This window comes from Strongylocentrotus purpuratus, unplaced genomic scaffold, assembly GCF_000002235.5.
Source record: "Strongylocentrotus purpuratus isolate Spur 01 unplaced genomic scaffold, Spur_5.0 spur5_scaffold_17, whole genome shotgun sequence".
NCBI classification, from domain to species: domain Eukaryota; kingdom Metazoa; phylum Echinodermata; class Echinoidea; order Camarodonta; family Strongylocentrotidae; genus Strongylocentrotus; species Strongylocentrotus purpuratus.
The window spans coordinates 3,935,727-3,957,277 of NW_022145602.1; the positions used below are offsets into that span (position 1 = coordinate 3,935,727).

General features: G+C 38.8%; 2 protein-coding genes across 2 annotated transcripts; one reads left to right on the forward strand and one right to left on the reverse strand.

Moving 5' to 3' along the window:
- Positions 1-246: 246 nt before the first annotated feature.
- Positions 247-7,494, forward strand: LOC752412. The gene is made up of 3 exons (XM_030988469.1): positions 247-367; positions 4,414-4,558; positions 5,676-7,494. The coding sequence occupies exons 2-3, from the start codon at positions 4,420-4,422 to the stop codon at positions 5,861-5,863; spliced, it is 327 nt and encodes a 108-aa protein (XP_030844329.1). The 5' UTR covers positions 247-367; positions 4,414-4,419; the 3' UTR covers positions 5,864-7,494.
- A 1,433-nt stretch (positions 7,495-8,927) lies between these two features.
- LOC115918727 (acetylcholine receptor subunit beta-type unc-29-like) lies at positions 8,928-13,770 on the reverse strand. The gene is made up of 6 exons (XM_030988120.1): positions 13,767-13,770; positions 12,893-13,044; positions 12,264-12,308; positions 11,496-11,605; positions 9,614-10,547; positions 8,928-9,062 (listed from the first exon to the last, which is right to left on the reverse strand). The coding sequence occupies exons 1-6, from the start codon at positions 13,768-13,770 to the stop codon at positions 8,928-8,930; spliced, it is 1,380 nt and encodes a 459-aa protein (XP_030843980.1).
- Positions 13,771-21,551: the final 7,781 nt, after the last annotated feature.

Sequence of the window (21,551 nt, forward strand, 5' to 3'; positions counted from 1 at the left end):
TATGTTACTTTTGTAGTGTTGTCTTCTTTTGTATAAGGACTTGCTGAAAACAGCCACAAAAGCAGGTTTTTTTTTATAACCGTATTGAAATAGATAAAACAGACCAACAAACAATAAACGAATGGCAGTGCGTCACCCTCCTTTGTTCAAGGCGCCATTCACTTTGATACGATTGAGTGCGTTTATTAGGAGTATAACCGCCGTGGCGTATTTGTACAGTGTGTATACAGTCTGCAGTGGTATGAGCGCTGTTTGTGTACTGTGTAAACCTGTGTCTCAAGGAAATACATATATATTTACATCCTAAATATTATTTTCGGTATACGTCTACTTCAGTATTAAACCGGTATACGTGAGAACGAAAAGGGTGAGTACATGTATAGAAGACGGAAAATGAAAATTAATATGAAATGTACCGGTCTATCCTTACACGTCCAAGAGTGAGTGCAAGAGTACTGTGGTATAATATCGCAAATATTATGTTCTAACGTGCACGGACACCATGTATAATTATGTACAGTATATGCATGTACAAATGCTTTAGCTAACAAGGTATATTAAGTGTAGACTTCTTTCAGTTGGTTTAGCGGTTCGTTCACATGGTCAGCTATGTGTCACGCATACATAAACTGAAACTTGGTCAGGTTTTTCGGATGGTGACGTTAAAGGTCGGTCCCCAGACGTAAATAATCATATATGATTGATACACATCTGTGGAAAAAAAAATACACACACAACGGTACTTTAGATGTATGTCAGTATTAATCTTCATGACGACAAGAGTCGATGGTTAAACTAACGGGATTCGAGACATTTGAAATTCCCAATATTGGCTAGATATCACACATTGTGTTTTGTACTGTTTTAGAGATCTATACTATTCATGTTCCCTTAATTGCAACGCACTTGCCAAAAGTTGTCCACTATTGCAAGGTATCACTGTTCATCAAATAACACATCATGATCATGCACGATTCAAGGGGTACCGTTTTCTAACTATGACATTAGCTTGGACAGGTATAGGTGGTAGACACCATCGTAGATTTGGAAGCGTATTATTATAATGGCGGACAATACTTGGCGAGGTGTACGCCAACTAATATAGCTCCAGCGCGGAAACGCCCCAAATTGTGATATCTTTAGCGTTATAGACCGACTGGGGTTCCATAACCAGGGGGTATCTAAGAGCCTAACGAGAGATAATCTGATGTCGTATGTAATCTTACAGATGCATGGCCGTTCTTGAACTAAAGTGGGGATATTGACTATTAATTAGCACTAGGAGGACCCGTGGAAAATCCACGGGATTCTAGGGGGTGGGTGGTTGTTAATAATGTGCTATCGATTTTTTAAATTTTCATGTTTGTTTTTCTGTTTTTGTTCCCCCTTTTATTTTCAATTTCATTTTCCCTCTTGGTATAGGCCTACTTTTTATCATTTTATTCTTTTTCTACTCTTGTTATTAATATTTAATTCGATAGAATATTAACCTTTTGTTTGCTGTTTCATATATCATTTTGAAATGTTTTTTTTTATTTGTAACATATAATAAAACTTGAAGATTGAAATAAAAAATTAAATAAGTAATTTGTAAACAAACTGATGCAAACTATTTTACGCTTTAACTTTCGTTTTCACTTTCATTATTTATGATTATTGTTTTTCATTCATTCCCATATATATCCTTATTCTCATTATCCATTTCCCGTCCAGTTTCTTACGAATACTGTTCTCAATCCTCCCATTCTCATTTTTCATATTTTCACTCATCTCTAATTAGAACTTGTCCCAAATCAAAACATGAGTAACAATAATTGTTTAACTTGGCTTAACATACATTATTAAAACTGAATGTTCTATTAAACAAAATTATCAACAAAATGATATTTTGCATGGATGATACAAAGAACTTCAGAGAGGTCCCAGAGGTCTCAGTGAAAATATACAAATATTGACTGCTCATGAGGATGAAATTATCATTTCCAAGGTGGAGTTCATACCGGTCCTTCTATCACCCGAAGCAAAGCCGAGGGGGTAATAGAAGGGCCAGTATTTGAACGAAATCGAGGGAGTGATAATTTCCATCACCATCCAATTACAGAGCAGTCCTTATTTTTTTTGTTTATCCCTCATGCTTTCATTAACAGGTCAGTAGGAAAGAAATCCAACATCAAGAGTCTATTTAACATATTTACAGTCTTTCGGAGTTCAAAAGTTTCAAATAACCAACGCTAAACGAAATCAAACATACGGAAATCAAATCTATACAGTGTAGTGCAGTAACTGCGGCGCAGCGTAAAACGATGGCTTGAGCGCCGTGATGACACGCCTGAGTTGGGGGCTGGAAGGCATTTGAAATCCTGTTTGCTCTGTGTGTGTGCATGAATCGCAGATTGGTCAGGCGTACTATCACAGATCTATTTGCGTTATTATTGTTGTTATTTCGAGGTAGTTTTCATGAAAAGACCAATAAAACAGAAGCTTGGACTATGAATATGTTGGCATAGATCACAGAATTTGTATAATTATTTTCAGAGTAAAGATTTTACGCGAAAATAGGTCCATGGTTTGCGCCAATTGTCGCAATCGCCACGACTCGAATCGAGTGTGTGTACGTGTGTGACGGTGAGCGTGAAATACACGTATACTATGGGCGCCTGGCCTACAAAGCATATCCTATAGAAAGACGCATAACACGGGTAAGCCCTACCCGTGAGAGCGTGCATTTCTTACACCCCCTCACCCGCGTGAGTCATCTGTTAATGTGTATTTCTCTTACACGCTACAAAGCGAATCCTATAGCAAGAGGCCTTACTCAAGATACGCCGCAGCCTTTACAATGAGACTTGCTACACCCGTTGACGCGAGTGGATTCTCGTCCATCGTGTGTCTCTTCGTCTCTCTTTGATAATTAGACAGAGGGCGGGTGCACGCCTTGTCAACTCGCTCTCGCGGGTTCGTCGCCTCCTCGCAATCCACGACGCCCGCCGTGCTCTCGTCCGCCCGTCCTCCCCGGCACCCCGAAACCGCGTTTAACGGCATGGACGTCGATCGCGGGGTCGAGGTGGCACGCGGGTTACGGGAGACAGGCCTCGTGGAATTGTGCCACCGTTCCCGCGCCACGGCGGAGGCGAGCGGGGTCGGGGAAAGGCGTTTTTGAGGAACCGTTTTGCCCCGTTTTGGACCCCCCGCGGCGATTTCAAAAGTTTCAAATAACCAACGCTAAACGAAATCAAACATACGGAAATCAAATCTATACAGTGTAGTGCAGTAACTGCGGCGCAGCGTAAAACGATGGCTTGAGCGCCGTGATGACACGCCTGAGTTGGGGGCTGGAAGGCATTTGAAATCCTGTTTGCTCTGTGTGTGTGCATGAATCGCAGATTGGTCAGGCGTACTATCACAGATCTATTTGCGTTATTATTGTTGTTATTTCGAGGTAGTTTTCATGAAAAGACCAATAAAACAGAAGCTTGGACTATGAATATGTTGGCATAGATCACAGAATTTGTATAATTATTTTCAGAGTAAAGATTTTACGCGAAAATAGGTCCATGGTTTGCGCCAATTGTCGCAATCGCCACGACTCGAATCGAGTGTGTGTACGTGTGTGACGGTGAGCGTGAAATACACGTATACTATGGGCGCCTGGCCTACAAAGCATATCCTATAGAAAGACGCATAACACGGGTAAGCCCTACCCGTGAGAGCGTGCATTTCTTACACCCCCTCACCCGCGTGAGTCATCTGTTAATGTGTATTTCTCTTACACGCTACAAAGCGAATCCTATAGCAAGAGGCCTTACTCAAGATACGCCGCAGCCTTTACAATGAGACTTGCTACACCCGTTGACGCGAGTGGATTCTCGTCCATCGTGTGTCTCTTCGTCTCTCTTTGATAATTAGACAGAGGGCGGGTGCACGCCTTGTCAACTCGCTCTCGCGGGTTCGTCGCCTCCTCGCAATCCACGACGCCCGCCGTGCTCTCGTCCGCCCGTCCTCCCCGGCACCCCGAAACCGCGTTTAACGGCATGGACGTCGATCGCGGGGTCGAGGTGGCACGCGGGTTACGGGAGACAGGCCTCGTGGAATTGTGCCACCGTTCCCGCGCCACGGCGGAGGCGAGCGGGGTCGGGGAAAGGCGTTTTTGAGGAACCGTTTTGCCCCGTTTTGGACCCCCCGCGGCGATTTTGCGTATTAATAATATAGATAGGCCTACTTGATGGCCTCCAGTAATGGTGACTGACAAAACTATCGGTGTATATTGTGATTATTCAATTTTGACTCTTAGTTTCCATTTCTCGATATATAAACTTTAAATAAAATGATTCACCTGCATTCTCTTTTATATCTATTGCCCCCATTATAATCAATGTTTGCTTTCCATTTTGTTTTCATTTTCTCACACGTTAGATCACGATGGCGTCAATACTTCAAGTCGTTACAGCTACTTTGCTATCTTCCCTCGCTCTCCTGGTGGAAAAAGCGTTATCGCAGACAACAGAGTCAATGAACGACACAGTATTCATCGGACCAAACGCAGGTGGTCAGGTCCTCAGTAAGTAGCAATGTTATTGTTGTTGTGATTGTTATTGTTGTTGTTTGGTGCAAATGACATCCATTCCATTATATATATATATATATATATATATATATATATATATATATATATATATATGTTGTTTAGTTTTTTGGAGGGAAAAAGGGGAGTATGGCCTCAGATCCACGTTGGCACGTTACTTTGAAATAAATGAGAGAGCGCATTAGCTGCATGGGTATCGAAACCATTTCCTCCCACTAATATGCGATTGCTAGTCCACAAGACCACTATACCTCACAGACTATGGACGCTCTTTTATAAGATAGTGAAGCGACACTCTCCTGACTGTTATTTTGGGTCGGAATAACATGAAACCTTTGATCGGTTGTTTTGTAAATGTAGAAAGTTGTCCCTACGTGGGAGAGTCGGGTAAACTGATTCAACGAGTTCTAATCTTATTATGTTTTCCAAGTTCATCTATTAGTATCTTTCTATCTACAGTTACCAACGAAATTATTTATGCCCCTTGTAAATTGGATGTGTTTTTGTTGTGCTTTTCATAAATCGAGAATGAAAGATGGACTGCTTGAAGGATGGCCTGTGTTGAATACTTTAAAGGCCCACTGCACTACTTGTAGCTACTTGCGCCCTCTATATAACAAACAATGCCTAATCGGTGACCATTGGTCCCCCATGATCCTCTTTTTCTTATGTAAACTGAGAGCTGAGTTGATGAGATAACCACCTGTCCAGTGACCTTGCAGGGCGCTCTAATCCCTCCTGTAAACTATGGCAGATAAGCTTTAAAGGCACACTGCCATACTTGTAGCTACTTGCTCCCTCTATATAGAAAACTTCCCCAATCGGTGCCTGTTGGTCCCCCATGATCCTCTTTTTCTTATGTTAAATGAGAGCTGAGTTAATGAGATAGCCACCTGTCACAGTGACCTCGATGGCTCTCTGTGTGGTCTAATCCCTTCTGGCCCAGTAGTGGTGACGGTCTTTAAGGTAATATCAATGTCACATCATCAAGAAACATAAATCGAGACGAATCAATTTTCACGTAATCTTTTTAACAAAACTTGGTAAGGTATATGAATAATTGTGTTGATAACTGTATCTTTCTTCCTTGCAGATTTTCGTTACCTCTCTAAGGACGAGAGGGCGGCGCTCTGGGCCTGCTTTCTAGGCGGTCTCATGGCGCTCGTCGGGGCTGGCATTATCTACTACGAATACCGTCTAAAGAAATACGAGCAGAACTTCCCTTATCGTCCAAAGAAGAAGTCTAGAAAACCCAAGACTGTCGAAGAAACCTCCCACTGAGAGCAGAAAATCAAAGGCGTATCCAAGATAGTGACATTCAGCGGGAGGGGAAGGGGCATGAGCTGTTCTGAAAATATATATGTATGCATCTGAAAGTTTGGACATTGTGTAGATGGGATATTTTTACAGGAAACCACACCCCAAGAAATAACTCGCTATTCTAACTTGCCTATTAATCTACGAGATTCCCAACCAATTAAAGTGTATGAGAGAGGTATAAAGCAAGATATTCTTAGCATAATGTACAGTTTCTCAGCACGACATGGGCATTGACATTTTTTGGATAACGTGACGTACTATGTATATGTAACGCATTATCAAGAAAATGGCTGCGCCCATGTCATGCTAAAAAGCATTACATCATGTCAAGAATATTTTCATTTATATCAAGGAATATTAAGGAATATTGGGCATCAAAAGAAAGGAAAACATCTCATATTTCAGCATACATTGATTTATTATTTGGGGTAAGGTTTCCTTTAAGCAGGACTGCAATACCTGCGTCCTCTTTCATAGCCAATATTTCCCAACAATGCATAAGCGGTACCTGTTGATCCCCCATGGTCCTCTTGTTCTCATGTTAATTGAGAGCTGATTTGATGAGATAACCACCTGCCAGTGACCACGCATGGAGGTCTAATCCCTCCTGGTCAAACTAGTGCAGATAGGCTTTCATTCAAGAGGTGATATAAGTCTAGATTGTGAATTTCAAGGATGTGTGCCGATAATGACACCATGTCTACCAATAAAGGCCTTACATTGTTATACCTGATGAAGCCTTCATCATTGATATCTACATCATGTTATATTGATTATAATGATAAACAAAAAACCAAGTCAAGAAATTATACAGTACAATAGAGATCTCAGTCAAACCTAACAATGATAACGGGAACTTTACGATCATTCGGATGTCATAATTAATATATTGAAAGTTCTATCTTTGGGGTGGGAGTGGTTGAAAGTGCCCCTAGAAATATAAAAGGTTTTGTCGGCACATTTGGGAAGGAAAGGCCACAATATTCGACCGAAGTGGGCGATAAGAAAGTATGACAAATAACCGCTGGCGACATTGTTTGCGATGCATATTTTGTTTCTTTATTGCAACCAAAACTTGTTAGATTTTAAATACAAATAAATATACAAACAGTTAGATTTAAATGGTATAAATAATGTACACAAAGATACATAAATACATAATAGACAGGGGGCTACTTGAAAAATAACCCCTTAATGTTAAAAATACGGATGTACTTGCACATGCTATGATATTCAAGGGACATAGTACTAAAGTAATTGTTTACTGCTCGGTTGATCCCCATTCTGTATTATCGTCGACAAAAAAACTAAAAGTGTTGTGCAGCGAGTAAAAGCAAGGAATTGATGTATAATAACTACCAATGATAGTCATAATTTCATTCGAAATGTTAGATGCCTTTGTTTTTTTATTTCAATATCCAGTAACTTTCATTTATGTACTTCTTCGTCGTGTATATTTCTAAAGATTGTACATAGCATACTTTTTTACAAGATGATTTGTATGTATATATTGCACCAGTATATGTATATTTTGATACGAACAGGGTGAATTAAAAGGTAACTTTAGTAGCCATATAGTAGTACATTTTAAACGTGAATCGAATAGTTATTATTGATAGTTCATAAGGCGAAACTAGACAGTGTAAGAGATAAAGAGAGATTGAGTGGTCGAGGGAGGAAGAAAAAAGGAAGGAAAGAAGGGTAAAATGAAAGACATAAATGTGTAGGCATAATAGAAGGAAGAGACCGATGGTGACAACGAATGATGATAATGAAAGTGGTGATGTTTGTGGTGGTGGTGATGTGTATCATGCTTCAATTCATTTATAAATAACAAGGTTAATGACAACAATGATAATAATAATAACTTCTTATTATATTAAGCGCTTTTACAACAAAACTGATCAAAGCGCTAATACAACAAAACCAAAATGTATTTGGAACGATAACTTATATACATATAACACTTAAAGTAAACATAGTATTCATCTATATCCAAAGATTGGGCATAATGTTCATAAAAATATTATACAAGATAATGACACAATCGTAGCTATGGTATCAGACATGTATATCACTTGTCCTGTTGAGAGCTAGAGAGGTGTTAATAAACAACAAGCCGATTGGAAAAGGGAGAAAGCAAGATCACGATAATCGCTGAGACTACCTTGTGGTACATTTTAATGTATCTCAACGGTAAAGTTCAGGTAACAAATATCGAGGGCCATATTATAAACTCATGTTATATTGTAAAACAGCATCTGAGGAACTAACACTTCAACAATGCTTCTAGTAAGTTCCTCTCTTCTCGTGCTATTTCTACTATATTTTTTTTTTTTCATTACATATTTTTTCTGCATTGTATCTAATTATTCATTTAATTATTCAATGTATTATGTTTTGCATGAGAAATAAAATCATTTGATCAAATTGATCAAATAAGACGATTAAAAAAAAGTTGGTATATGTTAGAGAGATATTATAAAGGATGAGCATACAACATTATCTTATTTTAAATTAACCATGACTATTATCGCTCAATCGCATCTATATACTTTCTCCAACTCGTCACCTGATGTCCCCCCTCACTCATGATAAAATTATAACCGGATGACTATACATGTATATAATATTTTAAGCCCTCCCTCTCTCTCTCTCTATCTCTCTTACTCGATCTTCCATCTCTGTTTCATCTTCCCTTCTCTACCTCTAGTATCCTCCCCCTCTCTATATCTTTCTCTTCTTCTTCTTCTTCTTCTTCTTCTTCTTCTCCTCCTCCTCATCCTCCTTCTTTTTATTCTTCTCGATACATGAATTATTATTATTATCATTATCATTATTATTATCATTATTATTAGAATCATTCTACTATACACAAACCTCCTGATTTTTTAAAAACATAATTAAAATAGCATTTTGCTATTTCACTCCATGATTGTTACTCCATTTCCACATTACCCAAGCAGCATAGGTGTGAAAAACATTGCTTCATAATATCACAACAATTGACATAAACGTTTTGTTTTCAAGTCCAAATAGGCGACGAGGGGAAATTCTGCATCACAAACCAATATATAAGAAAACTTAAATACAGGATGAAGAACATGATGAAGATGAGGCGGTTGACGATCTCGGCAATGACCTCCATTTCCGTCCTTTCCTGTAAAATGATTTATAAAAAAAGGAATATTGAGCGAACTCGGGCAACGGTTGAAAGATAAGTTGGCTTTTAAATGTATTTAAAAAGGCAGCACCAAGTTAAAGTAAAACTTATTTTCTAAAAACCAAATAATATTTTGGATTTAGGATTGCTTAAAAAGTAAGTGAATATTGATTTGTGACCTGCCGAATTTTTTCTTCTACAATTGAGCCCCACTTCCTTTTCTCTTTGACAGTGTTTTACCAAGTATAATGATGTTTTCTGTCATTTTTTGTCCTTACTTGAATAATGTAAAAGTGACAAAAAAGTCTGTGATTAATAAAGAAAATTCACAAAACTGAAGGTCTATACCGACGTCTTTTGTATTGAAAAGAAAAGACCCCTCCATATTGAACAATGTGAACCGTAGTACGTCCTTTCTCTTTTTTTGTATTAATATAGTAGGAACAGTTCCAAAAGTAAGTATAATATAAAATAAGGATCATTTACACACTTTCAATAAGGGTGAGTACTTAAAAAAAAAAAACAAGGAAGGAATAAAATGTACAAACCTCCTTTACTTTATCCTTTTCTTGTTCCTTTCCTGCGCCTGATGAAATGCCGTTTGAAGAGGGATGCCTGTCTCCATCAATGGATGATGGTCTACTTGGAGGAGGGCTGGACCGGTTGCTATGGATACTACCGTTTGGTGTTTGCCTCCCATGTCTGTATCGCCAAATCAATTGCCCGGAGCCGATTTCCCCAGGTTTTGGTTGACTATTCGCAACAGTTTCTTTTTCTTTTTTGCCGAAGTCGTTTCGTACGCAGACGATCTTTGCCAGGAAACCAAACCAGAAAGCGCGCCAGAAACGGCCGCGTATCTTTCGCGCGCTTTTGTAGATGTTGAAGTTTATTATGCAACTGAGGAGGCATCCGCATGACACAAGAAAGTTGACGAAAATGTAGCGGGCGAGCAAGGGCATGTCGCCATCACTGACAGGAAGCATGTCTGTGACGACAATCTGGAAGACGACCACGCCGAGGAGAAGCGACACTGCTGTCGAGAGTTTTTCCCCCGAGTCCAGGGGAACCCAGAACGCAACTAGCGACATTGCATTGATCAGGGACGACGGCAACATGAGGTTAATGACGAAGTAATACGACTTCCGTGTCAGCGTGATCTCAAAGTGAATCTTGGAGTAGTTCATGTTGATTCGGGGATCCATGTGGACTGTCTCATAGACGTCGCCTAGTCCCACTTCCCACTGGTTGCTCGGAACGTCGCCCATCTTCGACGCCAGGTTCCGCGGCGTGAACGAAGCACCGGGCATGCTCGGGCTGCTGACGGTCACCGTGCAGGTCTGGTTGTCGAAGGGGAAGTTGACCACGTTGGTGAGACAGAAGGTGACGAAACGAGCTGGTACGGTGACCCGGATGTACCCGTCAGAGAAGATGATGGCGTAGCTGTGATGCATGGCAAACGGGTCTTCCAACGATTCCATGGCACTGGGTTTAAAATAAAAAATATGATTTAGTGCGATACGGTGTCTAGTCGGATAGAGGACATTATTATAATCATGATAATGTACATCATTTTTAGGCCACTAACTATATAAGCATAATTGATTTCAACAAAAGTGTTGTGTGGTCATTAAATCCGTATAGAACGTCTTCCACATGACAGAGATAAATATTAGTCATAGGTCGAGTTGAGTTATTTCAAAGAGATAAATTTGAATAAAGATGAAGTTCCATTTGGTTGTGGTCATTCCTACGAACATTGTTGAAATACTGAAGGAATGTAGGCTGTTTGTGAAACATACGATAACACAGACGTACGTTTCAGAAAATCAACATATTAAGGCAAAAAGACCTTAATAATATAGGAGTAGGCTTGACTGTGCTTAGCCTTTTGAATTATGCGAACATTACAAGAACATAATTAGAACATAGGTTCTATAAATGTTCCAATATCATATTTGGCTGATTGTTAGTGTTTGTTTGTTTGGTTTTATATCTGTGACAGGGATTCGAATCCCTTACCTGTGTGATAATGTGATTGTTTTGAAGGAGTCCCAGGCGCGGATCCAGGATTTCTTAGGGGAGGGGGCCCAACTTTTTTTTTTTTTTTGCTCCCGAAAATTTGAAATTCGCGCCGGCCGAAAAGTCGCTCAGTGGGGGCGGGGGGGGGGGGGGGGGGGGGGGGGGGGGGGGGGGGGGGGGGGGGGGGGGGGGTAGTGAGCACATTTTTTTTTTTTGATCCTCAAAAAAAATTCAATTTGCACCCCCCCCCCCCCCCTTGAGCGCCAGGGGGGGGGCCCAACCCCCCAAAATCGTAAAAATCACGTGATTTTACATGATTTTTTTTTCTCAAGGGGGGGGGGGGGGCCGGGCCCCCGGCCCCCCCCCCCCCCCCCCCCCCCCTGGATCCGCCACTGAGGAGTCCACACTTACGAATTCTGCATGATGACCCGTGGCATCCAGATAGTTTCCGGGTCGAGGTTAAGATACTGAATCCCGTCATACTCGGTCTCATTCCATGAAAGGCGTGGATCCTTCCACATCTATAGATGAAACATCATAGATTAAGTTTGAACAAAGCGTAGAGGTGTTGTGGTCCAGTGGATAAGTCTCCAGACTATAAACCATAAGGTAATGGGTTCGAATCTCTATCACAAAACTAGTGTCTTTTGGCAAGACGCTAGTCTACAAGTGTCACTCCACCCAGGTAAGGTAAAAGGGGGTACCTGGTAGGATAATTCCTTGAAATACACCTTGCGCTGATAACGGCCGCTGGAGCTAAAGCTATTGAACCTAGGGTAATAATTCCCAAAGCTCTTTGGAAGCGCATATAAGGACGTTGTAATAATGCGCTATACCAGAACGAAATAGTATTAGTATTAGTATTATTAAAATTAAACAAAGTTAACAAATAGTATTCATCCTTTATTAACAATAGAAATTATACTTTACGGAACCAATAAACTATAACAGATTATGATGGTGCCTAGGTAGATCTCATCAAATCATCGGGGGAGTTCATGAATCTGAACAATAATTAACCCGTTGGCTATTGAATTCTCTCATTCTCATAGGCTTAATACAGGGGCACTTAGGTTCCAGTAGGCAGTGGGTTAAGTAAAATAGTTAAATAGTGTAAAATAGTAGTTGACACTGCTGTACATTCTCTATGGAAGCCAGAAAAAAATATACGTTGCTTACCAATTCTACCCAAGCCGAACCACTGACAACTTGCCGACGGTCATTCTAGCAAAATATAAATAAAAAAATAGAAATATCACTTTTGGAATTAAATGCTAATTGCATTAACATTTTAAAAAATGATTATTTTTGAGTCTTCCCACAGTCGTCATTGGGCTACTGACTTGTTAGTCTATCAGCAAATCAAACCATTGCAATGGTGTTTCTGATAAGCTATGTGGGCATACGAAGGAGCCCGAGAAGAATCAATTTACAAACCAAGCAATTCATCCGTTCATTTAATTAACCCTCCATTTACCAAAAGTGCGTATTAACACAGTCACCTGTTTGCCGCACGTTCCGATCGTCACAAAACGATAGTAAAAGCATCTTGTGCTAAAAGCTTTGTAAACCAGCCATTTTATGTCTTCATGAGCTTCATAACAACTCTTATAACACAGTCTAGCTTGATTCGTTTTGCCCTTAAGACATTTACATAATCATGAAGCCTTTGGTATAACTATACCATATGAAATACAAATAAAGAGTTTAAGAATAGCTTAACCAATCATACAACCGATAAGTCATTGATAGATGAACAAGTAAATAGGTGAATTAATTAAATAAATAAATACTTATTAATCAATTACCAGCTCAAACAAAGCGAACAAGACGAATAGCACATCAACATAGACTATATCGCGATTGTTACGTAACGGTCTCTCTCTAGGGTCGTAGCCCGTGTCAATCAGGTCTCTGATCAACCGACCTTCTGCACTGAGGTTGCTTCCATTATTGGTACCTAAAAGAGAAAGAGGGAGAGAGAGGGAAGAGAGAGAGAGAGAGAGAGGGGGGGCAAAGGAGGTAGGGAGAAGTGAGAGAAAGAGGGAGGGAGAGAGGGCGAAAGAAAGAAAGGGGGAGGGGGAGGGTAGGGAGAAGTGAGAGAGGGAGAGAAAGAGAGAGAGAGAGAGAGAGAGAGGGGGTAGGGTAGGGAGAAGTGAGAGAAAGAGGGAGGGACAGTTAGAGCGAAAGAAAGAAAGAAAGAAAGGGGAGGGGGAGAAATATTAAGAGACGGAAAGAAAATGAGAAAGAGAGAGAGAGGGGAGCGGGAGAGTTGAGCGAGAGAGTTGGGGAAAGATATTTAGGTGGGATAGAGAGAGTGGAAAAGGGAGTGTGTCATGTAGAGATCAGGGGGGGGGGTGGCAGGGAGGTGAAGAGTGGGAAAGAGAGAGAATTTTCAGAATAAGTGAAAATCAGGCAATGATATAAGTTTAAAATTCCATTCATTCAATTCCTATTGATTAAAATTAAATTTTCAAATCATTACCTGGGATCAAGAAAAATTATTCTAAAAATTTATCATTCACTTGGCGCAACGTTGTGATTTTAAATGTTCTCCTTCTTCTTCCCCTCCGCCTCCTCGTTATTCTTCTCCTTCTTCTTCTACCTCTTCCCTTTTCTTCTTCTTATTCTTCTTGTTGTTCTTCTTCTTCTTCCTCGAGATAACTAGATCACTTGCCTTACACATCTCTATGATATGGCTTCTATTCTAAATACTTGCTACAAACAAAAATACTTTTGTTTATTTTACATCTGATAAATATAGAATATACACACCTTGTGCTTTCGTAACGCCTTGGCCAGCTAGGATAACAGTCACCATGGTCACCATAACAAGGTCAAAGGAAACCTTCGAAAGTAGCGCCATTTTCCCTGCAAAATATATTCAAAGAATCATGACCTTAGGTACAGTTTTAAATTTACCAGATTTAAATCGATGTACAAAAAACGGTATTTTTCCAAGAATAATATCTATGGATGAGGATGTACCTCTTTCCCCTTTCTTTCTCCTTTTTTAATTCGTTAATCCTATTTTTCTCTCCTTCACATTTTTCTTTGATACGTTCCTTTATGAGTGTGTGTATGTGTGTGTTTATGAGTATGTGCGTGTTTGTCTTATGCAAGTTTTTTTAATTGTTATTTACGTTCATTTTTTGTTCTTGTTTTTCTACAGGGCCCCGATAACAAGCATAATTCTGCTTTCTAGGCGTCCTAACCATTATCTTGCATATGGTCACTGTATAATTTTTTTTTTATAAAACTTGAATAAAGATTTTAATTGAAGAAAAAAATCCAACTTAATGGATCCGGGAGGATTAATTTCCGTTTAAAACTCATCGTGTTTCCTTTTGTAAATAAATGTGAAACGGACGATGAGTGCTCATTTCCTGGCTGGGACTCGAGAGGCAATTAAATCTTCCATTACCTTTGCGGATAATAGTATGTGAACGCCATGTACCAAATTAAGAGATAAGTGTTTTAGGCAGACACATAATTTGATAAGAGCAAACATAGTCCATCACGGTATTACTTTAACCATTACCATGAAAACATCTACAATATACATGATACGTCGTTCAATCGCATCGTGGCTTCTCCAGCATTACATGACTTCCGTGTCGCCATAGGGTCCCCCCCCCCCCTCGTTTCTTAAATAAATTATAGTACACGGCTCATCGTTACTATTCTAAAGTGCTCATATTCACAATTTTCTGTATAATCTGATATTAAGCATGACTATAGTTCTACTTCTTTTTGTTGCCATGGCAACTCTTCTGACAAGCATGTCCATTCATTCTTTAAAACCCCATCTACATTGAAAACAATCATTTATATCTGAACATTAGTTTTGTTTTGTAGTTAATTTTGAATACAGGAATACTATATTTTCTCAAAATACAAATTTCTACCATGTTATTGCAATCGCAACGACATGGTAATGGTATGACTTAGAACGATCAATTTCAGGATGGTAATCAAACTTTTAACATGAAATGGAAATATTTCGAAAGTTTTCAATGTAATGGTATTTTTCGAAACGGTTTTAACACTCTTAATGGCTTGCACATTGTACTTATAAATCTCTATGATTCAATCGGCTTCAATTCACAAGATTCTGTATAGAGGCTAGTTTCCGGAAATAAGGGAATATGTACTCCATCAACACAAAAATAAGATTTGAGATGATATTACCTTCATGCATTTATTAGTTATGAAAAGTAGATTAAAGAAAGACTTCTTTCCAGAAGCTCTTCTCATTTTGTTCGTCTATTCATCCTTCTCATTATGTTGGTCTTACTGGCAGTCACAACGCCAAACCGATTCCGTACCAACAGATTCTTGACCATTTTGTGGTATATAATGTACAGTCACACCTGTCTACAACATCCGCCCAAGGGGTAAAAATGTGCTTGTTGTAGACCGTCTTTGTATAGACAGGTTCCTTTAGTACATGTTTTAATGAGAAACCATTCTCAAGGGAAACAAAAAATGTGATTGTTGTAGACAAGTGGCCTGTGTAGACAGGTTCTTTTAGTACGTACAGGTCATGTTTTAATGAGAAACCATTCTCAAGGGAAACAAAAAATGTGATTGTTGTAGACAAGTGGCCTGTGTAGACAGGTTCTTTTAGTACGTACAGGTCATGTTTTAATGAGAAACCATTCTCAAGGGAAACAAAAAATGTGATTGTTGTAGACAAGTGGCCTGTGTAGACAGGTTCTTTTAGTACGTACAGGTCATGTTTTAATGAGAAACCATTCTCAAGGGAAACAAAAAATGTGATTGTTGTAGACAAGTGGCCTGTGTAGACAGGTTCTTTTAGTACGTACAGGTCATGTTTTAATGAGAAACCATTCTCAAGGGAAACAAAAAATGTGCTTGTTGTAGACAAGTGGCCTGTGTAGACAGGTTCTTTTAGTACGTACAGGTCATGTTTTAATGAGAAACCATTCTCAAGGGAAACAAAAAATGTGATTGTTGTAGACAAGTGGCCTGTGTAGACAGGTTCTTTTAGTACGTACAGGTCATGTTTTAATGAGAAACCATTCTCAAGGGAAACAAAAAATGTGATTGTTGTAGACAAGTGGCCTGTGTAGACAGGTTCTTTTAGTACGTACAGGTCATGTTTTAATGAGAAACCATTCTCAAGGGAAACAAAAAATGTGATTGTTGTAGACAAGTGGCCTGTGTAGACAGGTTCTTTTAGTACGTACAGGTCATGTTTTAATGAGAAACCATTCTCAAGGGAAACAAAAAATGTGATTGTTGTAGACAAGTGGCCTGTGTAGACAGGTTCTTTTAGTACGTACAGGTCATGTTTTAATGAGAAACCATTCTCAAGGGAAACAAAAAATGTGATTGTTGTAGACAAGTGGCCTGTGTAGACAGGTTCTTTTAGTACGTACAGGTCATGTTTTAATGAGAAACCATTCTCAAGGGAAACAAAACATGTGATTGTTGTAGACAAGTGGCCTGTGTAGACAGGTTCTTTTAGTACAAGTCATGTTTTAATGAGAAACCATTCTCAAGGGAAACAAAAAATGTGATTGTTGTAGACAAGTGGCCTGTGTAGACAGGTTCTTTTAGTACGTACAGGTCATGTTTTAATGAGAAACCATTCTCAAGGGAAACAAAAAATGTGATTGTTGTAGACAAGTGGCCTGTGTAGACAGGTTCTTTTAGTACGTACAGGTCATGTTTTAATGAGAAACCATTCTCAAGGGAAACAAAAAATGTGCTTGTTGTAGACAAGTGGCCTGTGTAGACAGGTTCTTTTAGTACGTACAGGTCATGTTTTAATGAGAAACCATTCTCAAGGGAAACAAAAAATGTGATTGTTGTAGACAAGTGGCCTGTGTAGACAGGTTCTTTTAGTACGTACAGGTCATGTTTTAATGAGAAACCATTCTCAAGGGAAACAAAAAATGTGATTGTTGTAGACAAGTGGCCTGTGTAGACAGGTTCTTTTAGTACGTACAGGTCATGTTTTAATGAGAAACCATTCTCAAGGGAAACAAAAAATGTGCTTGTTGTAGACAAGTGGCCTGTGTAGACAGGTTCTTTTAGTACGTACAGGTCATGTTTTAATGAGAAACCATTCTCAAGGGAAACAAAAAATGTGATTGTTGTAGACAAGTGGCCTGTGTAGACAGGTTCTTTTAGTACGTACAGGTCATGTTTTAATGAGAAACCATTCTCAAGGGAAACAAAAAATGTGATTGTTGTAGACAAGTGGCCTGTGTAGACAGGTTCTTTTAGTACGTACAGGTCATGTTTTAATGAGAAACCATTCTCAAGGGAAACAAAAAATGTGATTGTTGTAGACAAGTGGCCTGTGTAGACAGGTTCTTTTAGTACGTACAGGTCATGTTTTAATGAGAAACCATTCTCAAGGGAAACAAAAAATGTGATTGTTGTAGACAAGTGGCCTGTGTAGACAGGTTCTTTTAGTACGTACAGGTCATGTTTTAATGAGAAACCATTCTCAAGGGAAACAAAAAATGTGATTGTTGTAGACAAGTGGCCTGTGTAGACAGGTTCTTTTAGTACGTACAGGTCATGTTTTAATGAGAAACCATTCTCAAGGGAAACAAAAAATGTGATTGTTGTAGACAAGTGGCCTGTGTAGACAGGTTCTTTTAGTACGTACAGGTCATGTTTTAATGAGAAACCATTCTCAAGGGAAACAAAAAATGTGATTGTTGTAGACAAGTGGCCTGTGTAGACAGGTTCTTTTAGTACGTACAGGTCATGTTTTAATGAGAAACCATTCTCAAGGGAAACAAAAAATGTGATTGTTGTAGACAAGTGGCCTGTGTAGACAGGTTCTTTTAGTACGTACAGGTCATGTTTTAATGAGAAAACATTCTCAAGGGAAACAAAAAATGTGCTTGTTGTAGACAAGTGGTCTTTGTAGACAGGTGATCACAAAAGTGGGTTTGGCTGTATTATTTTTGTTCAGTCTGTTGTCGGTCTCGTGTCGGTCTCGTGTCGGTCTCGTGTCGGTCTCGTGTCGGTCTCGCGTTGATATGACTGAGGTATTAGTATTTAACGCTTCAATTTTTTCGCCCTGCCATATCTAAATGCACCAACAAAAAATAAGGATAAGATAGGAAGGGGCATGCTTACGATCACGCCACAATAATACAACTCACCTTCAGATACTATATGCTCCGTAAAGAAAAATAGCCCGCATATATTCCACAAAGGTATGATCTGGAACGGATCTGGAAATATTACTGTGTCACATGTCACTTCACCCAGATTCCAAGCGTGGTGGGTTTGCAAATTAACAGTCTATACTGCAGCCCCTGACTGTACAGAGCTATAATTATGGTGCGTTGGTAAATATTACGTTTTCATACTCGGTATTGAATGGGAGCTAGAAGCTAGGAATAACAATGCCAAGTCCTCAATTTTTTTTTACTCCTGTCACGATCGGCTTCGCATGATCTATTTATAAAGCTTCGTGTATTGATATTAGATATTTTGCTATTCAACTTGAGTGATGATGCGGAAAGTGCCTCTCACCCCTCAGTGCAGAGTAGTTGCTGCTATTAGTTTCATCAGACGTGCATAATATGCCACGGTTTGTTATCCTTCAGTGTTTTTGTAATGTACCTATTGTCTCCTGTATTTCACCCTTGAAATTGATAGTACCTGTATTTCATGGGACTTCTCCTTATTTCACTGAATCCGGTTTATTCCACTTTTTGTCAGGCAGTTTAATATTTCCTGCATTCTCAGGTTGATTGTTCATTTTATCTGGGCTTCCAGTTATCTCAGTCTTGAAATTCCTTTTTGATGGGAAAATCAAGTTTCTGCGTTATTCACCTTGCTCTCTATCTATCTCCATATTAAAGTAATGTAAATCTGTACTTTTAATTTTCTCTTCTCACACCCTCACTCGATCCCCATCAACCCCTTCTCTCTCTTTCTTCAGGCTCTTCTCTCTCTCTCTCTCTCTCTCTCTCTCTCTCTCTATCTGTATTTCCGTTTCGGTTTAATACAATTTGGAGTGGACTTTAAAAGATTATTATTATATTATTATTATTATTATCCTTCTCTCTCTTCTTGTTTTCCCTTTTTCTTATTAATATTATTATTATTATTATTATTTTTTTTTTTTTTTTGGGGGGGGGGGGGGGGTACCATTATTGTTCTACATTACCTCTAACAATAATAACATAATAACAGGCACCTATAGAAATTCGTTTAGTTTAGATATTTATTTCATAAACAAGTAATCTCGCAAAGATGTTATCACCATTCTGTATTACCCAAATAAAACAACAAACAAACGTAATACATGTACATCTGTGTTCACAACACATATCCCTAAAAACCTTCAAGCTACTTCATATTATATAGCAAATATTCGTTGAAGGTACAACAAAATTCAAAAACGTAGTAGAAAAGTGATTCAACTTTTTTGTGATTGCAATATACATGAAGTAAAATCCCAGCACCATAAATGATTGAAAAAAGTGATCTACACAGTTTCTGTATTTCTTGAATATTTCTCATGATAACATCTTGAATCATTTACAAACAAATAAACAAACAAAAGTCCATTAAATGGATTTGTACACCACATCCACCATAGTGGAGAGAGATGGATAGAGAGGCGAGTACTGAAAATAGATAAGAGAGGGGAGGAGAGAGAGAGAGAGAGAGAGAGTGAGTGAGGGGGAGGGAGAGAGAGAGAGAGAGAGAGAGAGGGGGGGGGGGGAGAGAGAAGGGAGGGGAGAGAGAGAGAGAGAGAGAGAGAGAGAGAGAGAGAGAGAGAGTTGTCTGAAAAATAGATCATGCAACAAACGTAGCAGAATATTATTCAATTTTAAACATAAACTTTAAAATAAAACAAATATGTAAAACTAAAAGCTGAGGTATCAGATATGAAGAGAAATACAACGCATTATCCTTCAAAATTGTTTGAAATATGAGGGTGACAAATTACAGCAACCTTTTGGTGAAATTTTTGTCGCAAATTAAGACTTTCATTGGGAATCTTCTCCAAATGGTTTTGTAGACATGACATGAAAAAGAAAAATGATTGCAGCTCATAAAATTATAGCATTATATTCTGAAAATTGTCAAAGAACTTGCTCTAGATTTATACACTATTCAAATTATTCGACTTTTTTTTTCTTTCCAAGGTTGGACTCTTCCTTCAATAAAGAATCTATGTGGCTCTCATTATAGAGTATAAAACTTTGTGAATTTCACAAGACTTAAATATGCTTATTAGTTTGTTCCAACAAAAAGCTCAGAGTGGTATTACATTTGACAAGCTTTAATTGATATACATGTATATCACAGTATAAACCCTATGCTAAGATTTGAATCATATAATGCAAAGTAAGGAGAGAAAGAGAGAGAGTGAAAGAGAGAGAGAGAGAGTGTGTGTGAGAGAGAGAGGGAGAGAGAGAGAGAGAGAGAGGGGGGAGGAGAGAGAGAGAGAGAAAGAGACGGACAGAATAGGAGAAAGAGAGAGAGGGAAGCGAGAGAGTTAGGGAAAGACACAAAAATTGAGATTGAGGAGAGTATAAGAGTGAAAGTGGGATAAAGAGAAAACTAAATGGAGTATATTATGTAGAGTATTACTTCGAACAAGCTTTAATTGATATACATGTATATCACATTATAAACCCTATGCTAAGATTTGAAATCATATAATGCAAAGTAAGGAGAGAAAGAGAGAGAGAGAGAGAGAGAGAGAGGGGGGAGGGGTGAGAGAGAGAGAGGATGAGAGGAAGGAGATGCGAAGGGGAAGAGGATATAGTGAGTGGAAGGAGCATGGAAGCATACTAGATAGCTGTTCAGAAAGATAGGCAGAAACAGAGAAAGAGAGAGGAGGGGCAGAGACAGAGAGAAAAGGTGGGAAAGAAAGAGATTTAGTCAGAGCACAAAGTTATTCTTTACAAAGTTTATGTAACACATTTATACATCATACACATATTGTAAATATATCTTTTCACATCATGAAGTACACTTATTTAGATCAATCAATCAGAAAATGTGTTCATCAAAAGGAAAATGGAAATATAAAATTATCTTATGATTATGTACAGCAGCTGCAAGATTTGAAAAGCAGCAACATTTTATGTCTACATTTTTCCCCCTTTTTTTTTTCAAGGTCCTCGAAATGAAAATATTCAATGTAAGCACAAAATCTTCTTTAACAAAAAAAAATTAAAATCATTGAAGGGGGTATCTCACTGAGTGGTGAATGCTTACGAACATTGCGAATTATGGACACGCCAACTTCAGCGACACCGTCTTACAATCGTTTGCAAAGGCTTACGACTGTTTTTCAAACGCTTGCAACTGATTGCAGAAAAATAAATCCGCATTACGTAGAAAAACTGTTTGCAAGAATGAAAACTGTTTGCAAACTTTCTTGAAACCTTTTACAATCGGTGGCGAAACCCCAAATTCGTTACGTTCGCAAACATTCTGGTGTTC